Source organism: Harpegnathos saltator, unplaced genomic scaffold (assembly GCF_003227715.2).
Source record: "Harpegnathos saltator strain DR-91 unplaced genomic scaffold, Hsal_v8.6 scaffold498, whole genome shotgun sequence".
In the NCBI taxonomy this organism is placed as follows: Eukaryota; Metazoa; Arthropoda; class Insecta; order Hymenoptera; family Formicidae; genus Harpegnathos; species Harpegnathos saltator.
In genome coordinates, this window is record NW_020230313.1 from 1009775 (window position 1) to 1030478 (window position 20704).

At 51.8% G+C, this 20704-nt stretch overlaps 1 protein-coding gene across 1 annotated transcript in view; it reads left to right on the plus strand.

Annotated features, from left to right (window-relative positions):
* The window catches only part of heca (hdc homolog, cell cycle regulator), a 165036-nt gene that overhangs the window by 13496 nt on the left and 130836 nt on the right, over window positions 1-20704 (plus strand). Inside the window, exon 2 of the mRNA XM_011138846.2 lies at window positions 13932-14028. Within this exon, the coding sequence (XP_011137148.1) occupies window positions 13932-14028 (97 nt within the window). The remainder of the gene's footprint in view (window positions 1-13931; window positions 14029-20704) is intronic.

Sequence of the window (20704 nt, forward strand, 5' to 3'; positions counted from 1 at the left end):
ACAATCATTGACTATATATATATATATATATATATATATATATTTGTGTTTATTCTACTTTCTATTTTGCAGGTTTCCACGAACTACCAAAATATGATTGATGACGTCAAAACGAACTATAAAATATAGTGAGATTATAGTTAATTCAACTATATTTTTCTATCAGTGCAACAAGTATTTTACGTTGGGCACAGAGGCGCGTAAAGTGTCGCGAATGACTGCGAACGTGCACGACGAGAAAATTAGCGAGAAAAGTCTGCGTCGCGTCGCGCGAAACGTCGTAAAACGATAACATTAATCGGTGCAAATAGCTCACTCGCGGCGTCAGTGTCGCATCGGGAAATCCCCGATGAGAGCGCGCAGCTACGTCGTCGAACGTTGACAAACGCGGCGAAATTTGCGTCGCAGCCGACGGATCCGCCGCCGCCCGTCGTTTTTCGTCCCCCGGGAGAGGAAGGCAGATATGGTCCCTGTATATTCCAAAGCTCCTTCGATGGCGCGAAGAGAAGTCCTCCCGCCGGAACCACTCCCGGCTCCGGTTAAATCTCAATCTCGCGAGCCGCCCCCCTCCCCCCCGGCCGCGCTGCTGCCTCCTCGCGGCTTTTTTTCCCGAGACGTCGAGTCGTTCGCTTCTTTTTCTCAACGAGAACCGGGACCGACGTGGATGCTGCGACAAGGGATGGCGGCGGAAGGTTGTTGTTCCATCGCGACACGAACGCGTTCGCTCTCTCGGCTTCCCTTGTATCGCGTCCGTGCAACTCGCCGGGCTAAATCACCGAGCTGAAACGCGCCGTCGTCGTACCGGCAGCCCGGATCCTTATTTACGCGATCCCGTTATCTTTGTCCGCCCGCGTGCGCGCGCACGCGCGTGTCTTCCGCCCTCATCTCTTCTCGTCTCGTCGGATTCCGAAGGCGGGAGTTAAGATTACCGAGGAGGGAGGACGGAGAGGAGAGACGAATATCGCGCGCAAAGGAAGCGGGACGACGAGAGAAAGACTGCGGCGGGACCGCGCCTTTTCTTCGCATTCGTATGTGTACTCTGCGCACGAGTGTGTAAATTATTGCGGGCCCAGGGGTGGTTTACTGCTAATTGGTTTGTTAACGTCGTGTTCGTCTCTCTCGCGCCAGAGGGAGAGAGAGAGAGAGACGCGCACCGGTTTTCCTCGCGTGCACGAATACCGCCCGTTGTTCGGCGCTCGTGTGCAATTTGCGGGTACGCGCGTACTCGGAAAATAAGGGAAACTTTTACCAGCCATATTTAATTGTAGCGGCGAAATGTTTCCCTCTCTCCCTCTCCTTCATCTCTCTCTTTTTCTCCTTCTTTCGTCGTGTCTCCGACACGCACGCAACACACGGTAGAAAGCGGAACGCGTGCTCTCCGTATCTCTCTATCCGGTGCTGCTGCTCTTTCATCTTGCCCGGTATCATATCTCGCGATAATCTGTTAAATAATTGTAATCAGCAGCACCGCGCATATATTTTCCGAGTACGCGCGGCCGAGAAAGTTGGCCGGGGAAATTCGCCGGCGGCGGCGGCGGCGCGGGCACGGTTAATTTTCCTAATGCAGAATCTTTCTCCCGCGTTTTATCTTCGCGTCGTCTTAAAAATTTCACCGGATCTTTCCACGTTTTAATGGGAGTATTTGAAACACTCCGATTCGTACGCGCGGCTGACACGAGACCTGCGCGCAAATTTTGGGATTTTTTTGGGAAACTTTGGGATTTAATGGCGCGTTAGGTAGTATCTCGGTGAGCGGTGAATCTCCAGATTAGAATTTCGTTCGAGTCCGACCGACGGTGTCTGACGTTATCGTCTCGAGCGATGTACACATCTGGTAAGCCCGACAAGTGACACGAACATAACAGACTCATAAGAGACTCGAGATATCCGAAATGAAATGTGACTACTTAGGGCGCTTTCGAGCGCGCGCGCGTCTATGCTTCCGTCTCCTGGAAAATCTGGCGGGAATTCGTGCTTTCTGGAGCACACGAGCATATAATCCGTAGGACGGCAGTATTCTCCCGCTGTATAACTGCGTACAAGCAAGCGAAGCGCGCGCGCGGGGTCGAGGGAGATTAACCTTTAGACGAGTTCTCAGGTAATCCTCTCTCTCTCGTCTCTCTCTCTCTCTCTTTGGCGAGATTCATTCGGGCTCCGTTATCGTGTCGGGGATAAGTCCGCTTACAAGGACCTCCTTACACGATCGTTCGACTTCCTTTCTCACGCGCACGTACGTGTCCCGAAGAGGAGAAAAAGCTCCTTATCCGCCGACTCTATTTCGGTTTATTGGATGGCTCTCTCTCTCTCTCTTTCGTCTTCGACGTCGCCTCGATTCCCGTTGCAGCGGCCACCATCGATACTCGTCGCGGGTATCGCGCGCGTAATACGATTTCCCCGGTCTGGCCAGATCCAAGGGAAGTTTTTCTCGAAGAATCGCTACGTATACTCCGCGATCTGACGTGTGTATGTGTGTGTGTGTGTGTGTGTGTGTGTGTGTGTGTGTGTGTGTGTGGCGAAATTCAATCGTCCCCTCCCCCCGTGTTGATTCGCCAAAAAAACACGCACGTCCCACAATTATGGATTCTCGACCGTGAACAACATCGATAAACAATTTATAAAGCTGCTTCAGGACAATTGAAGACCGAACCGAATTAATCGATCGATGGCGCCGATGTAAAATTGAATTCCCCCGGCAGAGTGAGTTGTCCGGCATCCAGCGCGAGCTAATCGCGTAAACGCGCTAAATTATCGCGTCGTGTATTTTACGAGCGATTGCGTAACCTCGCGAGGATCGTTCGCGAAATCGTCAACAGCTTCGGCGGGCAAGTCGCGCGCGCCGCGCAGATGTGACGCAATCACGCAATTGTAATCTGGGGGATTCGGGTTACGTTAACCGATAGACGCGGCTTTCTGTGCGCGACCGACAGCAATCTCTGCTGCCGCGTAACTGACGATACCGTAACTCGCGATACGCGCTCTCCCGATTGTAGCGTCCGCTTTTCTCCCCCCTCCCCTCCCCCCGCCCGATCCGCGCCGTTTTGATGGCTCTCGTGACAAGTCAGTCGAGTGCACGTCGCAGCGATGCAACAATTCAGCGACGTCCTCTCTACTACCCCCGGGGGGAGACGGGAGACAGGAGGGGGAGGGGGGGTCGCGTTCCTGAACATGACACCCGAAATCGCACCCTTCCAGACACACCGCGTCCACCGCGCGCGCGCTCGCTATCGACAGTGTGCCGCTGACATTGACCCTCAAAGACGGCTCGTGTCAGCGACAAAAGCTCCGCTACTGCGACTCGGTCAGGGATTTAACGAAATACAGAGAGAGAGAGAGAGAGAGAGAGAGAGAGAACGAGGGGGCGGGAGAGCGAGTGAGTCGGCTGGCCGACTGTTTGCAGACGAGCGTTTGACGGATCCCTCGGTGTACAAACAATTCCAGCCGGTTACTTTGCGCGATGTTTCCTCCGAGAGCCGGAGATATTCTCGCTTCGATAATTCGATAGCCGCGAGGGATGATGACGCGACGTGCTTTGTGCACACAAGACCACGTAAAGATACGTCGCGTTGTTGGGGTAAGACGGGGCGGGGGGAGGGGTTATTCGTCGGGAGAGAGAGGAGGGAGGCGAAGAATATTACGGACGGGGTACCCCCCTGCTTGTTCGGTACTCGTCATAGACACGCAGCTCTCTCTCTCTCTCTGCACTGAGAGAAAAGTATTCGGAACTATAATGATGTAGCAACTAAATTATAGTCCGAAATGTCATATTTATAGTAAGTATTACCATAATATCGGTAATAATTACGATATAGGCATATAGTATAACCAACCATATAATAATATTTTTACCAAGAATTATACCAAGTTAAACTAAAATTATTGTATGGATACAGATATAAAATGGTTAGCTAAAAGTAACCTCTTTTATATAGTCAATGTTACCAGAATATTTGCTAAATGATGACAGATGTAACTACATGGATATTAAATCTCACTATATTTGTGAATGAGAAATTACCATATATATATATATATATATGTGGTAAAAGTGACTGAACAATTGTTTAAGACAATCATCGACTATATATTTGTGTTTACCCTACTATTCTACTATATTTTGCAGGTTCCACGAACTATAAAAAATATGATTGACGCCAAAACGAACTATAAAACATAGCGAGATTATAGTTAATTCAACTATATTTTCCTACCAGTGTGTTTCACGACGCAATAGCGGAGTGAGAAGCGGGGGGAGTGACTGCTGCTTTTCGGTCCTTCGCGGTATCTCGCACCTGCTTTCGCGCAAAGAGGAAACGCGTACTACGCGTTTGACGTACGAATTAACATCGTTTGGCGGTTTATGCTTCGGCGGATGTACGCGCGTATATTCAGGATGAATCACAGCGCCGGCCGGCAGAAATATTCGTGAGAATAAATGGAAACTGTTTCTTGCCGCGATATATACATATTGTGTTTCTCGCGACGCGACAAGCTCTTGTGAAATGAATCGATAAATATTCAGCGAGGTTATGCGCGAATCATAGATCGTGTCCCTGCCTCCTCCTGTGATCGTCCTCGTTTAATTAACGTACGCGCGGCTCGACCGCAACGGCTTTCACGCTCGAATCGAGCGCGCGCGGCATTAGCATACAATTAAATCGGGAACATGCTGGCGCTCTTGGACGAATGCACCGGGGGGGATTCTGCATCGTGATTCGACGCACGTAATCGACAACCGCGCGGCGGCCATCAGTGTCTCTCTCTCCCTCTCTCTCCCCCCCTCTCTCTCTCTCTCTCTTCGCGGCTGTTATCCGTGAAGCCTGTTTTTCTCCGTTGCCCGAAGCCTCGTATATCTCGTCATTCGCGTTTATGTCGTCTATTAATAGGAAATCGCGGCGCAGGCCGGAAGAACCGGTCCCCGCGATTCTTTCGGTTACGGTCTTACACTCGGGGATCATTTTCCGGCGGGTGAAACCTATGTTCTATGCAAATCACCTGTCCTTGCTGCACTTGGCGCCCCGTCGTTGGCTGACGCGAGATTCAATCTCGCCGCGCGTAACGTGCTATTATTCCGGAAAAGCCGACAATAGGAGAGATATCACCGTTGAACTTTTGGAGATATCCTTTCAAACGTGTTTTCGATCCATTCCCGGCTCTAAACTTCCACTGCGCTTTTTTCTTTTTTCTTTTTTTTTTTTTTTTTTTTTTTTTTTTTTTTTTTGTAATATCGCGTCGTCGACACGCGAGTTGCAGCACGCGACGAGAGAATTTCGCCGCCGGCCGGCCGGCTTTCGTTATCGCGCGTTTCGGGAAAGAAAACGACGGCAGGTTTCCCAGGACGGGTCAAGTGTCAAAGAGAGGGAGGGGACAGTCCGTCGAAAATTTTCACGGCGACGTCGCCGGGGCCGCGGAGCATTGTGTCGGAGCTAAGCCGAGCCGTCGTTTCCATTATCGTTGTTCGACTCATTAACGCACACCTGCGACCCGCTCTGGGGGGATTTAAGCCTCCGCGCTGCGGAGGAATTCTTTTTCGTCGCGCCACGAACACGCGTGCACGACGTTCGTCGTCGTCGTCGTCGTCGCCGCCGCCGCCGTGGAAATTGCACGTGGCAGCTGGCTCGGTCCGGTCTTTAGCAGGATCCTCACGTGCTCCGTAAGTAATTCGTGAAGCGAATTCAGGAGTCTCGTTCGCGCCGCTCAAGGACAACGGGACGCGAGACCGAAGAGAGAGCTCTACGCGTCGATCCTTTCTCCGACACGCTATCTCGTTAGCAGGCGATCCCGTATGGACGCTCTCGGCTTACCGATAACCAGCCGCGCGTTTCCCCTCTCGCGTTCTCGCGTTAACAACAAAGTTGGCAAAGCGTGCTTTGATCTCTGCTGAATTCGCGCCGGCGCGGCGCGCTTGCTATTCGTCGCGCAGTCAATTTCACGGACTGTGGCTGATCAGCTTTCCGTCCGTAATAATAGCGCTGTTGAGGAGAGCCGAGGAGAGAGAGAGAGAGAGAGCCTGGGTTGAGAGCCGGTGGGAATAATTTCGCGAAGCGCGGCCGAAAGCGATGCCAGAGGTATTCGCCGAGGGGGAGAGAAATTGTGCCGATGGAGTGAAAACGCGCGCGCGAGAGAGCCGCTGCTCGACTTGTGCGCCGCTCGCTCATCCTTGCATTCTATATGTCTCGCGCCGCGCGCGGTTCCTGGAAGTACACACCAGTGACCTTATCTCGCTCCTCGTCGTCGAAAACAGACCTGACTTGTGCGACTCGAACGACGGCTTGTTAAACAAGTTTCATAAGCGGAGGGAATTAATGACGCCGCGCTACTCGAGCGCGCGCGCGCGCGCGCGCTCGATCTTGTTGCTCTCGGCAGGCATTTCTTGTACTTTGAGTCGCGTTGCTCCTCGATTAAACGCTCCGAGCTGAGGTAGCATTTAATAATCGGAGCCGCCGCTACCGCGTGCGTTACAATGAAGTTTCTCGCGGCGGACGATCGACGTGCAAAAACGCGCTCCGCGCGCGCGGACTATTATGGCGCGCGCGTCAACGACGCTCTCGCGGCCGCTCGCCGCGAAAATGAATTCATTATTTCATCCGCGCGGCAGCGCGCAGCGCAGCGCAGCAGAACGCCGCGCGCTCTTGAATATTTACGAGTACGCAGAAGTTATCTCTATCCCCGGGGATCTTCGGCGAAGTCTTATCGGGTCAACTTCTTCGTGAGTGCGCAGTCTTATTTATCGCGGCTGGCATTCCGGCGCACGCACGCATACACACACACACACACACACACACGTGTACGTTCTCGAGCGCACCCACACACCGGTGCACACACGTGCTCTCGAGTGCGGTATGTGTCATTCGCGACACGCCCAGTGGCGCTTAGTTTCGCTCGCGTCGCGAGACTATCGGCTCTGCCACCACGAGGTGTTTGTGAAACACACCGGCTGTGCTGTCACTCGTGCGGTGCGCACATGCATGTGCGCGCGCGCGCGCGAAGGGAACACCGGAGACGGAAGGGCAGGCCAACGCGCGATCGGCCAACTGCGCAAAAATATGACCAGCGGAGCTTGGGAGCGAAAAAATGGTGTCGCGACACCGGCCGCGCTTCGGTTTCACTCTCGCTGTCGTTCTCTCTGTCGCTTTGGCCTCTCTCTATAGAACGCGCTATTCATAAATAGCCTAGCCGCGGGGCCGGTAAGCGTAAACAAGACGACTCCCACTTGAACGTGTGACGCGTACACGCGGAGTGTCCAGGAAGGCTGGAGGCAAAAATGAGAAACGGTGTTGTATCCTGGAGAGGACACGCGCGCGGGGCTGGTGGCTGTCGCTGACGGTTTCGTCGCGGCGAATGCAATTATTTTATTTGCCGTCGCACGCGCGAGCGAGCGAGCGAGCGAGCGAGCGAACGGTTGTTTCCTCAATTTTGTCCGTTTGTTCGGTCTCAGCATGGAATTATCGTGAGAGATGTCGCTTGCGTTTTTACGTCTCTCCGAGGAGAATGTTGGAGGCGGACGCGCGCGCGCGCGCAAACTCCTCTTCGTACTTATCGCGTCGGGTGCGCGATAATTGCAGCTCGCGATACGTGCAGATTCCGTTAACGTCATTGTATATTTATACCGGAGGAATAAAAAACGCGGCCAACGATATACAGCGCTGAACGACGAGAGTTATGAATATGGGCCCGAGAATACCTGCAGTCGCGAGCGCGCGATATAATACGAGCCAGTGAATCACTCGCGTTTCAGATTTCACGCAGACCTACAGATTGCTCCCAAGTAAGTACGAAGGCGGAGCGGAAGGCTGTGTTGAATAAAAATTGTACTCGTTAGACGCGTTTTTTTCCTCCCCCCGTCTGCCGCACTCTGGAAAATGTCGCGGCTGCGATCGGACCTTGCGAATTGGGTCGCGCGATCCGATCGAAACGGTAGCGTCAGCGTCGCGACGGAGTAATATAAACGTATAAACAATACACGTGCAGACAGCCGGCTGATATGATGATCTAATAGGAGTTTCCAGTTTCTATAAAAAAAACAGCTATCGGGTTTCGATGCACGTCGCGCGGCGAACATTTCGACGACACACGCGAGCGTCTCCGGCTTGCAGATTTCACGTGTCCTTGAACTTGCACGTGCGCGGCGTAACGGTGTGTGCGTTTTCGTCCGTGACGAGAATGTTAAAAGCCGCGATTTGCGGCTTCTCGGTTAGGAGGCGGAGAAAGAAAAACAACCGCGCGCGTCGGTGAGATCCGGCGGAAATGAATATATATCGCAGTCTTTGTCTTTGTAATATAAGTTTTACTCGCGCCTCTGTGCAATTCTCTCTCGAACAAACGCGATATTCGCGAGAGCCGTGAATTTCCATTCAACAGGTGACGAAGAAATAGACAACGCCGCCCCCCCCCCCCCCGTGGCGGTCAAGATATTTTTCTCGCTCATAGAGCAAGTCTCTCGCAGCCTAGGTCGTGCACTCGATAAAACGCGCTTACGTAAGCCTTCGAGAATAACCGCGGCGCGCGATATTCCTTTGCAAGTACCGCGGCATTCTTGCGCATTTATCAACGTACTCGTGTCATCGGTATTCCGCGGCGGCCGAGAACGAAAACCGCGCCGCGCCGCGCGCGGGAATTAGAAATCGCGACTCGGGGCGCCAGCACTTTGCGCTCCGCTGGGCCCGATTCGTTATCGCCAGCATGTTGCATATCGAGCATAAATCCGCGATAACGAATTGGCAGGGCGATATCTCGGCGGTCGGTGTGTAGTTAAGTTGGGTCAGGATTGCACCGGGCAAAATTGACGATAAACGCCCGACGGGTTTGCATAATCGCGCACCCTCGCGCCGCGAGAGTTCGTCGCGTCGCGTCGCGTCGTGCAACGACGAATTGCACCCGCTGGAATCCGCGGCTGGCCGATCGCGCTTCGTCAATAATCGTTATCGCGCGCTCGCTCGCTCGCGAGCGAGCGAGCGCGCGTACCCCCTCGTGCTCGAGGGAGATAAGTAGCGATAGGCGCCGGTCTCTTTACTGACGTACGTGTACGCTCGCCGCTATTTCCAGCGAAGCGGCAACACGCCTCCGGCTGGGTCTCGGCACCGCGCGATATTACCGCGAACGGACGGCGCGTTTCGCGGAACTCGAACTTGCTGACTAAACCGGCTCCTCTCGACAACATAATAAATCGCGAGTGAGTCGCCGCCGGCGCGGCGGCAGCGGCAGAGCGCGGATCAAAGCAACGAGGTGATGCGCTATTACGTGAAGTCCATTCTCCCTCCCCGCCTCTGATAGCGACTGGCGCGCGACGACGCCGTGAAGAACTGTCGTTCATTTTCGCTCGCTCTACATTTCGCCGGGACTTGCGTGTTCTTCCGCGTGTGCGGTGAACGCGGTTCGCTCGCGCTTGCGAGAACTTAGCGCCGCTCATCCGATCGCAAACAGAGCAGCCGTCGCGGACGGTTTGAGCGGCGATGTTATACCCGCTCGTCGGCGCACAAATCGTATATTTTACGACGCGACATTAGTCGCGTGAACGGTGCTTACGTATGACGCGCGCGCTGTACAAGTCAGGCCAGATGTTTCCAAGCGCGCTGTAGCAGCGCGATCGCGCTCTCCTTTGCCCGATACAAAGTATAGTATAGTTGAACGTCGACGACGTCGAACGAGAGACGGACGGACGGTTCGAGGGACGCGCGGTTCGCGCGAATCGCTCGACATTGGCTGTTCCCTCGTCTAGTCTCGCGCGTCTAATAATGCGCGCAATTAGAGCCGCGTGAATTAGCGGTACTTACTGTGCCTTTGTCAAGTAGCCGCGCGCGTTGCACGGATGATTTGTAGCCCGGAATCGTTATCCGCGCGCGCGCGCGCGCGGCCCTGCCTCTGTCTCTGTTACTCAACATCGCCCTTCGCCGATTAATCGGCGGTTCTCTTTAAAAATCAAGTCCCGCGTGCCGCGACTGCCGCGTGATTACGGCGTGTTTTATACGACTCGCTAATGGCGGCAGCCAAGCACACACGCGGCTTATTTAATCGGCCCCGTGTTGCGATATTCATCGATACCGCCGGGAAATTTCCGCGCAGCGCGCGGACTCGCGCCGTTCTGCACCGAAAATGTACTCAACGTCTCGCGCGGCGTGTTTCGCCTCGACCGATTATGCGTCATCGCGCTCGGCTCGGCCCGGCCCGGCCCGGCCGGCCGGCCGCGATAACGGAATGTTTTCGCGGTATTTTTGCTTGCCACGTGCTCGCGTGATTTCGGGGGCCCGTCGTGCGCGCGTGTTTTGCGCGCGTCAAGGTTAGATAATAATTCTCTTGCATCAGCGCGCGCGCGCGCGCGCAGATACCATTCCCTGATAGTGCGCGCTCCGACGCACTACGAAAAACCGGTTAGCGCCCACCAAATCGAACTGCCGCCGGCGCGGCACTATTCTTTTTCCTTTTCTTTTTCCTTTTTCGTTCCCCGCAGTTACGTTCAACTTAATGGCTTTCACGTGTACCGTCGTGTGTTGTTATTTTCGTTCTGGATTTTAAGCGTATCCCTTTTCCCGCGAGTCTCTCTCTCTCTCTATCTCTCTATCTCTCTCTATCTCTCTGGGCTCTGGAAATACCACAGCACGAAAACGAAAGTTGGAAGGCCGGTCGCGGGCGCGCTTCCTGCATACTTTCTAGAGATTATTCCCGCTTCGAGATAGCTACGCTATCTTTAGCCGGGGTATAATTCACGCGGGCCACGCTCGGGTTGAAATAATTGTACGCGGTCGTTGAATCGGTCGATTGAAACGGCTGCTGCTGCAAAGCGGGAGCGACCGATTAAACCGTTCCTCACAGCTGCGTTCCGCCGTGGAATTGCTTTATGTGAAGGGTAGGTGGCATTTTGACGAGAGACAGCGGTATTTTTGTATCTCGATATTTTCGGCGGCCGAACGCGTCGAGTAGAGGAGGAGGAGGAGGAGGAGGAGGAGGCAGCAGCAGCAGCAGCAGCGGTGTGTGTCGATGACGCGATGTGTACGTTGACAACTTCCTCGCGCGAGCGCTCACGTGTATTTTCAACGTGTCTCGCCGCTTGCCAAGCGGCGACGTCGCGCATAAAAAGAGCGGCGGCGGCGGCGCCACGGCGTATTCTTCGCGCGTTTATCGACTCTCTCGTCTACATACATTGTTGATTAATCGCGCGGTAATGCGCTGTAAACAGCGCTATTTACTTCGCGTGAGCGTCTAGCGCGCCGCCGCGCTATATTCCGCGCTGTCGCGCGCTGCTATAAGCGTTTGTTTTTCATAACAGCGCGCGTTACATAACAGCGCGGCATTAGTCAGCGCGCGCGCGCGCGCGCGTCTAACGCAACCGCTTGCGAGTTATGCGAGCCGCCTCATCGTTGTTGGAGTTAATAACAGGCTTGGACTTTTGTGCTCTTTTTCGTAATGACGGCGCGCGCGACAGCCGAATATAGCGCGGCGACAGAGGCGTAACTCTGTTGCTTGCACGCCGACAATTGTGCACGGACAACGGTAAATGCCCCTTCGCGTCGATGTGTGCTTGATAAGAATAGCCTTTATTAAACTTGAACACAGCGCGCTGTGTTCGCTGTTTTGTTGTGACTGCGAGAATTGCGACGTAACGCAGCTGGCGCCAGCGAAGTTATATTTCACGTGCGAGACACACGGACTTTGTATTTTTAGTATTAGTAGCGCTTTCGAGAGATTGCAATCACATTTAAAGCAATTTGGCTGTCGTGACGTAAGAATTATTCTCCATCGCAAGTCAATTTCATTTTTAACGGATTCTCTCTCTCTCTCTCTCTCTCTCTCTCTCTCGTACGCTTTCATAAGACGCGCTTGTCCACAGACGAGCGAATTTCTTTCTCACGATTCACCGGTATTCACGGTTTTCGTACACTCTTCACTCGAGTTAATACACAGATTATGTCACACGTCACATATCTTGGAGCGGAGGAAGATACATGGCGGAGTTCCCAGTCGGGACAATGGCGATTCGAAACAAATGAGGTCACCACCGCGTTTAAAGGTGCCAAGTCTCGGGCGTCGTCGGTCGGGGTTATTTGTTCCGCTCAACTTATTATTCGGCGAAAATTCCCCTCGAATTCCATCCGAGTGAAACAGCAAATGTAAATCGGCGCGACTTTTCGATCGCGAAATCACCGTGCGAATCGCGCGATCCGCTCGTCGAACGTTCCCCTGGAAAACGATCGACTGCGCGTGCGCGCGCGCGCGCCGCGACGCGCAGTTATTTTCGCGACCCTCGGCTGACATTGCCAAATATAACCAATACAAGCGGCGGTAGAGAACGGTTTCGCTAGAGTGGAGGCCAAGGTTGCGACTGACTCCCCCCCTCCCCTCTCCCATTCTCTACTATGTTGTCGCCTATCGCTCGTTTGCTCGCTCGCTCGGTCACCCGCCCGCTCTCGCCCGCGCTCGCTCGTCTTCCTGGTGACGCAACTATGTTGCACGACCGATCTGACCTTTGTGTCCGTCGTGATTCTCGTTTGCGCTGGTCGCGTATCCTGGAGAAGGCGGAAGCCTTCTCCACCTCGCCCCGGCGCCCCGCTCTCTCTCTCTCTCTCTCTCTCTCTCTCTCTCTCTCTCTCTCTCTCTCTCTCTCTCTCTCTCTCTCTCTCTCTCTCTCTCTCTCTCTCTCTCTCTCTCTCTCTCGCTCTCTCTCGCTCTCTCTCGCTCTCTCTCTCTCTTTCTCTCTCTCTCTCTCTCTCTCTCTCTCTCTCTCTCTTTCTCTGTCGCTCTATTTCATCATTTTTATTTTTCACCATACCGCGCGCTACGCTGATGGAATGTCTTCCACATTGTCGCGCCAATAAGCGCCATTGATTCGCTGCTTATGCATTATTCATCGCGTAGAAACGCTGCGCAGCAAAGAAGCGATAACGAAGCGAGTGAGCTTATTTATAGCCGGTGTATATACAGGGTTTTTTTTTTTTGTAAAAAAAGCAGCTGTTGATTTATTTCCCGCCAGCCGGCGTTAATCTTGATCTTTCAACTAAACCCGCGATAACGCACGACAGATTATTTTCGTCTCACACTCTCACACCACCGCGCTTGGAAAGGAAAGGAAAAGAAGAGGCAGGAAGGCGTCACGCATGCGAGAAGAGAGACAGTTATTGATTCCGTGTTTACACATTCCGCGTGTCGCAAGGCACGCTTATGTAATTTCGCTCTGTGCACACTTGTGAAAGACTCTTGTGTAAGTGGCCGATTTTTCTCGAGCAAAATCAGCAAAATATATTTTACTTGAGTCACATTATCGAGGTCGATCAAAGGCGTATCGCGCGCACATTTTGCGCGTCGCGGTTACGCGCTTACAGATATTCCGTGTCCGTTTTCATCATCGCGCACAAAGGAAGCACACGAGGGTCGCGTAGGGCCGAGTGACGTCCTTGGAAAGGGGGGGGAGGGAGGGAGAGGGAGGGGAGTTGTCAAACTCGGCGCGAGCCGCCGAGGGTTCGGAGTTATTATGAATCGCGAAAAATTCACTGGGAACCCGACATTCCTGTCGGAGGCCCTAAAGGGCTCGTTTGCGCGACCCCACGGTGACCCCACGGTGTCGTTCGATACGAGTACTCGTATTCGCAGGAAGCAATTTTGAGGAGACGGCACGAAATTGATATAAATATTAGCGTGATTAATATGTACACCGCGCGCTGGTGCGCAACAATTAATGCGCATCGCAGTAAAGTAAAAATGTATATACTCTTTTCCAATTGTCCCACTTGTGATCGCAATTGAAACTTTTGTTGCACTTTTGTTTGCTGTAATTATCTCGTGTGCAAACATTCCGACTGATGAAAGTCAAATACCCCACGAGAGAGAGAGAGAGAGTGAGAGTGAGAGAGAGAGAGAGAGGGGGGGGGATTTTTTCAACATCTCACATTTCGTGTGACAAAAAGAATGACTTTCAACGACACTCGGTATTCGTGTTTTTGCAGACAAAGCTGCGGCGCCAACGGCATCTTCTCGCGTCGCTTGGACTTCAGCGCTTTCAACAGCCTGCCCCGTACCAAGCTGAACTCCTATCACATCAAGGTTAGTAATTAATTAGCACTCTTTGACGCAGCGGAAGGTTTCGCCTGCGCGCGCGCGCTACCTCGTCAGCGAAATGGACCGGCCGGTCGCGACATGATGAATCGTTGACGATTACGACATTCGAGGCGCGTCACGCGAGACAGCGCAGAGTAGTCTCGAGGTAAATCGCTTCTCGCTGAGAAAGCAACAACTCCAGCGCTTTAGGAATCTGCAAGTAATAAAAGCACGACGAAAGGACGGGGCAAGATTATCATTTTTCCCTTGCACGTCTACGCGCTCGCACGACGAGTTTCAAGTAATTTCGAGTATCTCCGAGAAAAAGCACTCTCGTCTCTCTACTCGTGTACCTGTAAGGTGCAAAAAGTAGCTCGATATAAGAGGCGCATTAAACTGATATCGGCGAGCGGAGCTTTAATCGCGGGGACTCGTTAAATTAATCTCAGCCGAGAGGCCGTCCTTTCCACGCGCGTAAATCAGGCGTAAGCTACGCCCCCCCGGCGAATCCTTTCGCATCCCGTCGTGTAACACTGTCGTCCTACCCCAAATACGAGGGGAAATCAATACCAAGCCGAGCTAGCGTGCATGTCCTCCCTCCTTGCGCACGCACGCACGCACGCACGCACGCACGCACATTACACGTGCGCTGATATTAAGGAACACTTTTGTTCGTCCAAGGCCTTTTCTCACCTGCGCCACGCACAGGTTAGAATTTGTTCGCATTAGCATTAATCAGCCTTAATCTCTGGTTAACTGACTTCCCTTTGTCCACGTGTACCGCCGCTAAAATCCGACGGAAAGGGCGGCGGCGGCGGAGTATCGCTAACCCGGGATCAGTTAGCCCGGATTGTCGACGACACTCGGCTACGCCAACGCGCCGGTTAGTGCTAATCCCGGTTAACTGACTTTTCCTTATCCGTCTATATATATATATATATATTGCGGGATCGCGGCGTAATCTCGAAGGAGACGGCGAATCGTTATCCCGGAATTAATCCGGACTGTTTGCGCGACTTGGAAACGACGCGAGTTTACTCGCGAGTTTTACGGACCAGGAATTAGTCAGGATTCCGCTTTTGAGCGCGCATCAGTATGGAATATATATCGTGCTTTCTTTCTTGTTCTTTCTTCTTTAATTCGGGGAATTTGTCGTTTTTTTTTTTTTTTTTTTTTTTCCCAAATCGACGATCCTTCCGCTAGTTATTCTGGCATACTGGACGCGCGCTTAAAGTCGACAATATTTCTCTTCTCATATGCGCCGAGTCGCTCGTACCGTCGCGGCGTCAGCGCGATTGTCAGTGATAACGCAAGCGGCGCGATTAAAATAAAATATCACCCTCGATACATTTGAATCCGCGGCTGTGTCCGTCGCGATTAAAATGTATATCACGTTTCAATTAACATCGAGATAATACAAATGCAAATGTCTAGGCGAAGCCATTATGCTAATGTACCGTATCGTAAAACGCGTTTTATTTAACAAGTTCAGCAACTGCATAAATTTAACGTTAATCCCGTACAAGGTTACGTAACGACCTGTGTCGGAGAAAAAGCTAGCTAGTTTTCTCGTTCTTTTTGCACGTACTTGCACTCGCGTACTCGTCTCAGCATCGTAGTTCGCGAGGTCGCATCGCCGACGCGCTTTCAACGCTTTCCGCGTCGACAAAATGCTATACGAATCTATCGCGCGGAAAGTAGCCACCTCTCGGCAAAGACGGCCAGAGAGAGAGAGAGAGAGAGAGAGAGAGGAGGGGGCGCGTCTATAAGCGATGCACGCTCCAACCCTGCGGTCCCGTAATACCTAACAAACTTTGACCTACGACCTGGCCTCGACCTCCAAATTGCCTGCCATTTCGGCGCTTGTTTGCGGGAACGGAGAAAGAAAGGATGACTGGTAAAGCAGTCGGGCTCTCCCCTCTGAGCTAGGGTACGGGCTCGCGCAGGGTTCCAAACGACTTGTCCCTGATAGAGTCACCCCGGTGTATTTTCGTCAGGACCTGCCAACGCGCAATTCTCGTCAGAGAAGTTAACGACGCGGCTAATTAGCACCTCGTCGAAACTTTGCGCCGCGACGCACGCATCGTTCGCGCGCGAATTTCGCGCGGTCCCCCCCTCTCTCTCTCTCTCTCTCTCTCTCTCTCTCTCTCCGTCACGCTGCACTTACTCGCTGTAAATGTAGTATCACTCATTACGTTGTCGTCGTTATCGGCGAGAGGAGAGCGATAACTCTTCCTCCGCGCGACGCGCGTCCGTGAAAGTCATCTTCCTCGGCTGCTTTATCGTAGCCATATATTGTAGCTGTATTATTGTTTTTACAGCGCGCGCGCGCGCGCGCGCGCCCCGATAATTTTTTTCCCCGGGCTTATTCGACCGTGCGCGCTTTATTGCGGTTCGTCGTGACGTTTATAGTCCGCGACGAGCTGCCTGGCAAAATCCGTGCCGCTACCCCCGGGAAATCTGCCTATAGACGTACGGGGAATACCAACGCGCGCGCGGCACTGCCGAGGTATCGGTACCTCCTCGTTCTTCGGCGTTTCCTGACCGTGGAGGAGAGAGAGAGAGAGAGAGAAAATACGCATCGTCGTCGATAATCATTCGCGAGGAAACTAGAAACGAAGAGTCGCGCGAGAGTATTGCGCAATAAAGCAGCCGGCGGAGCCTCTGTACGCGGCGACCGTCGTCGTCCGTTCTCGGAGCGTGTCCTGCCGACGAACCGGCGGCGGCTGCTGGTTCCAGTTTTTCAATAATACCGGTTCTGGACTTCTGGCCGGTCGTCTAACGAGAGAGCCGTTAGGTAACTCGAGGGAGATCGATCTCTCCCTCTCTCGCGTGCGTGCGCGAGAGAAGCCGCAGCTCGTGCGTGTATGTACATATCGCGTACGTCTGTGCAGCGGATGAAAGGGATGCTCGGGAGGGGGGGGGGAGGGGATCAAGAAGAGAGGAACGGGGCGAACGAGGGCACCGTCGTAAACTGCTGGGAGCCCCTCGAAACACCCTCCGAGTCCTCCCATGGCAACCAGCGTCCCGCAACAATCTCTCTTCGCTCTCGCGTAACCCTCTCTCGTATCGAGGGTGGCCGGGCTCTCTCGCTCACCCCTTTCTGTAGCGCGCTGCGAATTGCAAAATGCAAGGTCCGCCGTTCGCGCGCTGAATGCCGATGTGCAGCGGCGACAAGCTCTCGCGCGCGCGCGCGCGCGCGCGGCCGAAAGTCGCTTAAGACCGGGGATTGCCGCCGTGAATTGGAAGTCATGGCGATAACTCCTCCGTTAAGACCCTCCGTGCGACGAGGGAAAAACCTCCCGAATGTTCTCCGTATTCTCCCGCGCGGCGAACCCTCTCTCGCGGTTCTCTTATCGCTTCGCTCTGGCCGCCGATCTCGCGATAATGGTGCAAACGTTGAAAAGGGGAGGGAGGGAGAGAGAGAGAGAGGGGGGGGAGCGATGAAAGCTGCGGGAATATATAGAACGCGCTTCTCTCTTTTTCCTTCCTTTTTTCGAAGATGCCAGGCGCGCGCGCGCGCGCGCGCGCGCGACGTTTGTTTGTGCGCGCAAATCGCATCAAAGCGTTGCGTCGCGCGCGGGTTCCGTGCGAACGACCTCTCGCGGTTACGTCTGAACACGATAAATCGGACAGGAGGAGCAGTGGAAATGGGAAAGTGGCGTGCCGCGATGCAGTAACAGTAACTCGACACGTGGCTTATATAGATGCTGAAACTAGGAGTGGCCCACACCGCGCGCTCGCGTTTGCTGTGTGCCGCGTCTCTCCCGTCTCGTGCCGTCGTGTTATATACCACCCACACCTTCGCGCCCGACAAAAGCCGCGGCGCATGTTCGCAAATTGATAACGCGATTTCGCGCGAGTTCGAGCCGCGTAATTAACAAACTGCGCCCGCGGAGAGAGAGAGAGGGAGAGAGAGAGAGAGGGAGGGAGAGAGAGAGAGAGAGAGAGAGAGAGAGAGCGTCCCGTTTGATTTCGCGACGTGCCTTTTATTTCCGCTGACGTTTATAAATCGAAAGCACAAATTCACACGGGAAATTCGTGCTGGCTACATTTCCAGCTTTTCCGGGCGATTCAAAAACTGCCGCAAATGTAACGCATCCGGTTGTTCATTTTTATCCCCGTTTTTTTTCCCCGTTTTCGCGCGACGTTCGGAAATTTCTCCCTTAGAGAAGCGTCCGAGCCGGTTGAACGACCCGAATATTATCGTTTCGTCGGATGCCTCGATAGGCCGCGCGTTGTACGCGCGCGCCACGATAGTTTATTATTGCGGCCCGTCGTGCGAACCGCGGCTCTTTATCTTGCGACTTGGTAAATATTGTTCCTCGGCCGCTGTGACGAAGATAAATGCATCGAATGTCAGCGGCGCCGACTCGCAGAAAATAGTGGACGAAATGTCAAGTACGCAGCGCTCGGTAGTAGTTCCTCAGGGCACTCTTTTTTCTCTTATATAAACAAAGCGGCATTAACAATGACGGTAATAGAGATGGCATTGAAATAAAAAGGAAAAGTGAGTGGCCTTTTCTCTGTTCGTTGTTCTCTGGTTGCAACAAAGCTGCCCCAGCAAGTACTGCGTCGGCGTTCTAATTTTCAACAATATTAGGAAGCAAAATTTAGTATCTCTAACCAAACTGTTTAGTTGAGGCATTCTTTAATAGCAACCAAATATCTTGTTTTATATAACAAAATATTTAGTCGTCTCAACTAAATATATTTTTCTGCTTTGTTCTTTGGACCGAATAATTTTGTTCTTAGACTTCATGTATAAAAATTAAGCATTTCAGTTGTTTAAAGTTAATTAATAAAAATTACATAATAACGAGATATTATTTTATATAAATTAATATAATGCCCAACGGATACTATTTTGTCTTTCTGTCTGCACTAAAATTTAGATTTTATATATTAAGAAAAAATTATTGTATTTTTAACAAAATTCATATAGGTAAAGCTTTTTGGTTGCTATGACAAAAGTATTATGTTGTACGAACAAACCGTAATCAAACAAGATATTTGTTTACAGCAACTAAACACAGTTTTGTTGGGCATATTTTAACCAAATTATTTCGTTGTTACAACAAAATTTTGGTTCACGCAACAATACATTTTTCCTGTGCAGTGAAGCTACATTACTTTCGTTAAAAATTTTGAAAATGGATCAAGCGCCACATAAATTGAATCTGGATTTGGAAGGGCGAATAGCTAGAAACAGAGGAGCAAAAGAAATAGAAATAGAAAAGAGGAGGAACTTTGCTGCGACCACTTGTGAGTAGATAAAAAATTTTCCGATTCGGCCACTTTATATATCGCTCGAAAGATCCTTGTTTGGAAAGCGTCGATTGTTTTGATGGGCCACCAGATATAATATAGCTTACAGTTAACTGAAGGTTGTAATACTTCTCCATGTTTCCGTCGAAAAAAGGTGTTTACGATCTTTGCTTAATCGACTGTGCGTCGACTGTGTGTGTATGTATGTGTGTTGTACAGTCGCTGATCGGCGCGAAGGACAACAGTCGGCGGCGGGAGGGTGACTCTTTTGCCGATTGTTTTGGTCTCACGCCGCGCGTTGCGTAGCGCCTTCCCGTGTTGTTCGCACGTGTCATTGTGTCGAGCCGACGAGCGGCGTGCGGATGTCGGTGCGTTCGATCGTAATTTCCGCCGGGTAATTAAAACGACCGTCGAAATATTCGATCGAGTTGTCGTTGGCGTCGCGTTATTTAACACGTTTCTCCGGCCGAATCGTATTTGCGCGAGTGTCCGGAACGACCGAGCGGGGAACAGGACGCTGCTGGTTCGAGGAGCCGGGACACAGGACACCGGGACGCGGATAGCGATTCATCATGTATCTCCAGGTGTGTCAAATCATTTACTATAAGCAGATGTTTCCCATTTTAACGAACGCTCGACGAACTCTCAGGTTGAGAATAAGGGGACGCCCGAGTCGAAATTCAGCATCCAAGTTTCGCGTGTCTGACTGATTTATGTCGCGGATAATGCCTCCTAGACCGTAAATTTTCAGCTTGAGTCTATCGACATTTTCTTTTTTTTTTTTTTCCATGTGTTCTCATGTCTATCACATTGCGTCGAATCCGACTGTTTGAATATTTATCGGTGCGCAAGACTTTTGCAACTTTACTCTAATGACCTTTCAAGTCTTGACATTCTCTCGAAAATTTCAACGTCGTAAATATAATGAAGGGGGCATATTGTGCATAAAGTAATGCTTTTGCCTATTCAGTATTCCTCCCCATTATTTATGTTAATTATTTGATATTTGTTTGTCGTTTAACGGTTTACCTGCGATTATCGTGCTCACTTTTTTAAGGAATCAAGAATAAGAGAAAAAAATCTAGAGAATATGGAAATAATCGGGTGTTAAATAACTTTGAATATTCATTTCCTAAAGATATTTCTAACACAACCTCGAGCCACTCTAGAGGTTCTTGGCAGGTTTTTTGTTTTTGAAACAGAAGTAAACAACATTTGGAGCATCAGAGTACGGCAATAGCCTGTATTTAACTTTGCCGCGATATTTCCCATCGGTTTTGTAGATTCTGCAGAGTTCAGTGCAGGATCAAAATGAGAAGCAAAATTTCGACTCGGGTATGTATGTTTTTTTACACGACGCGAATGCGTTACGTCGTGTTTGTTATTTCAACTTGGCCGACTGTGACAAGAAATG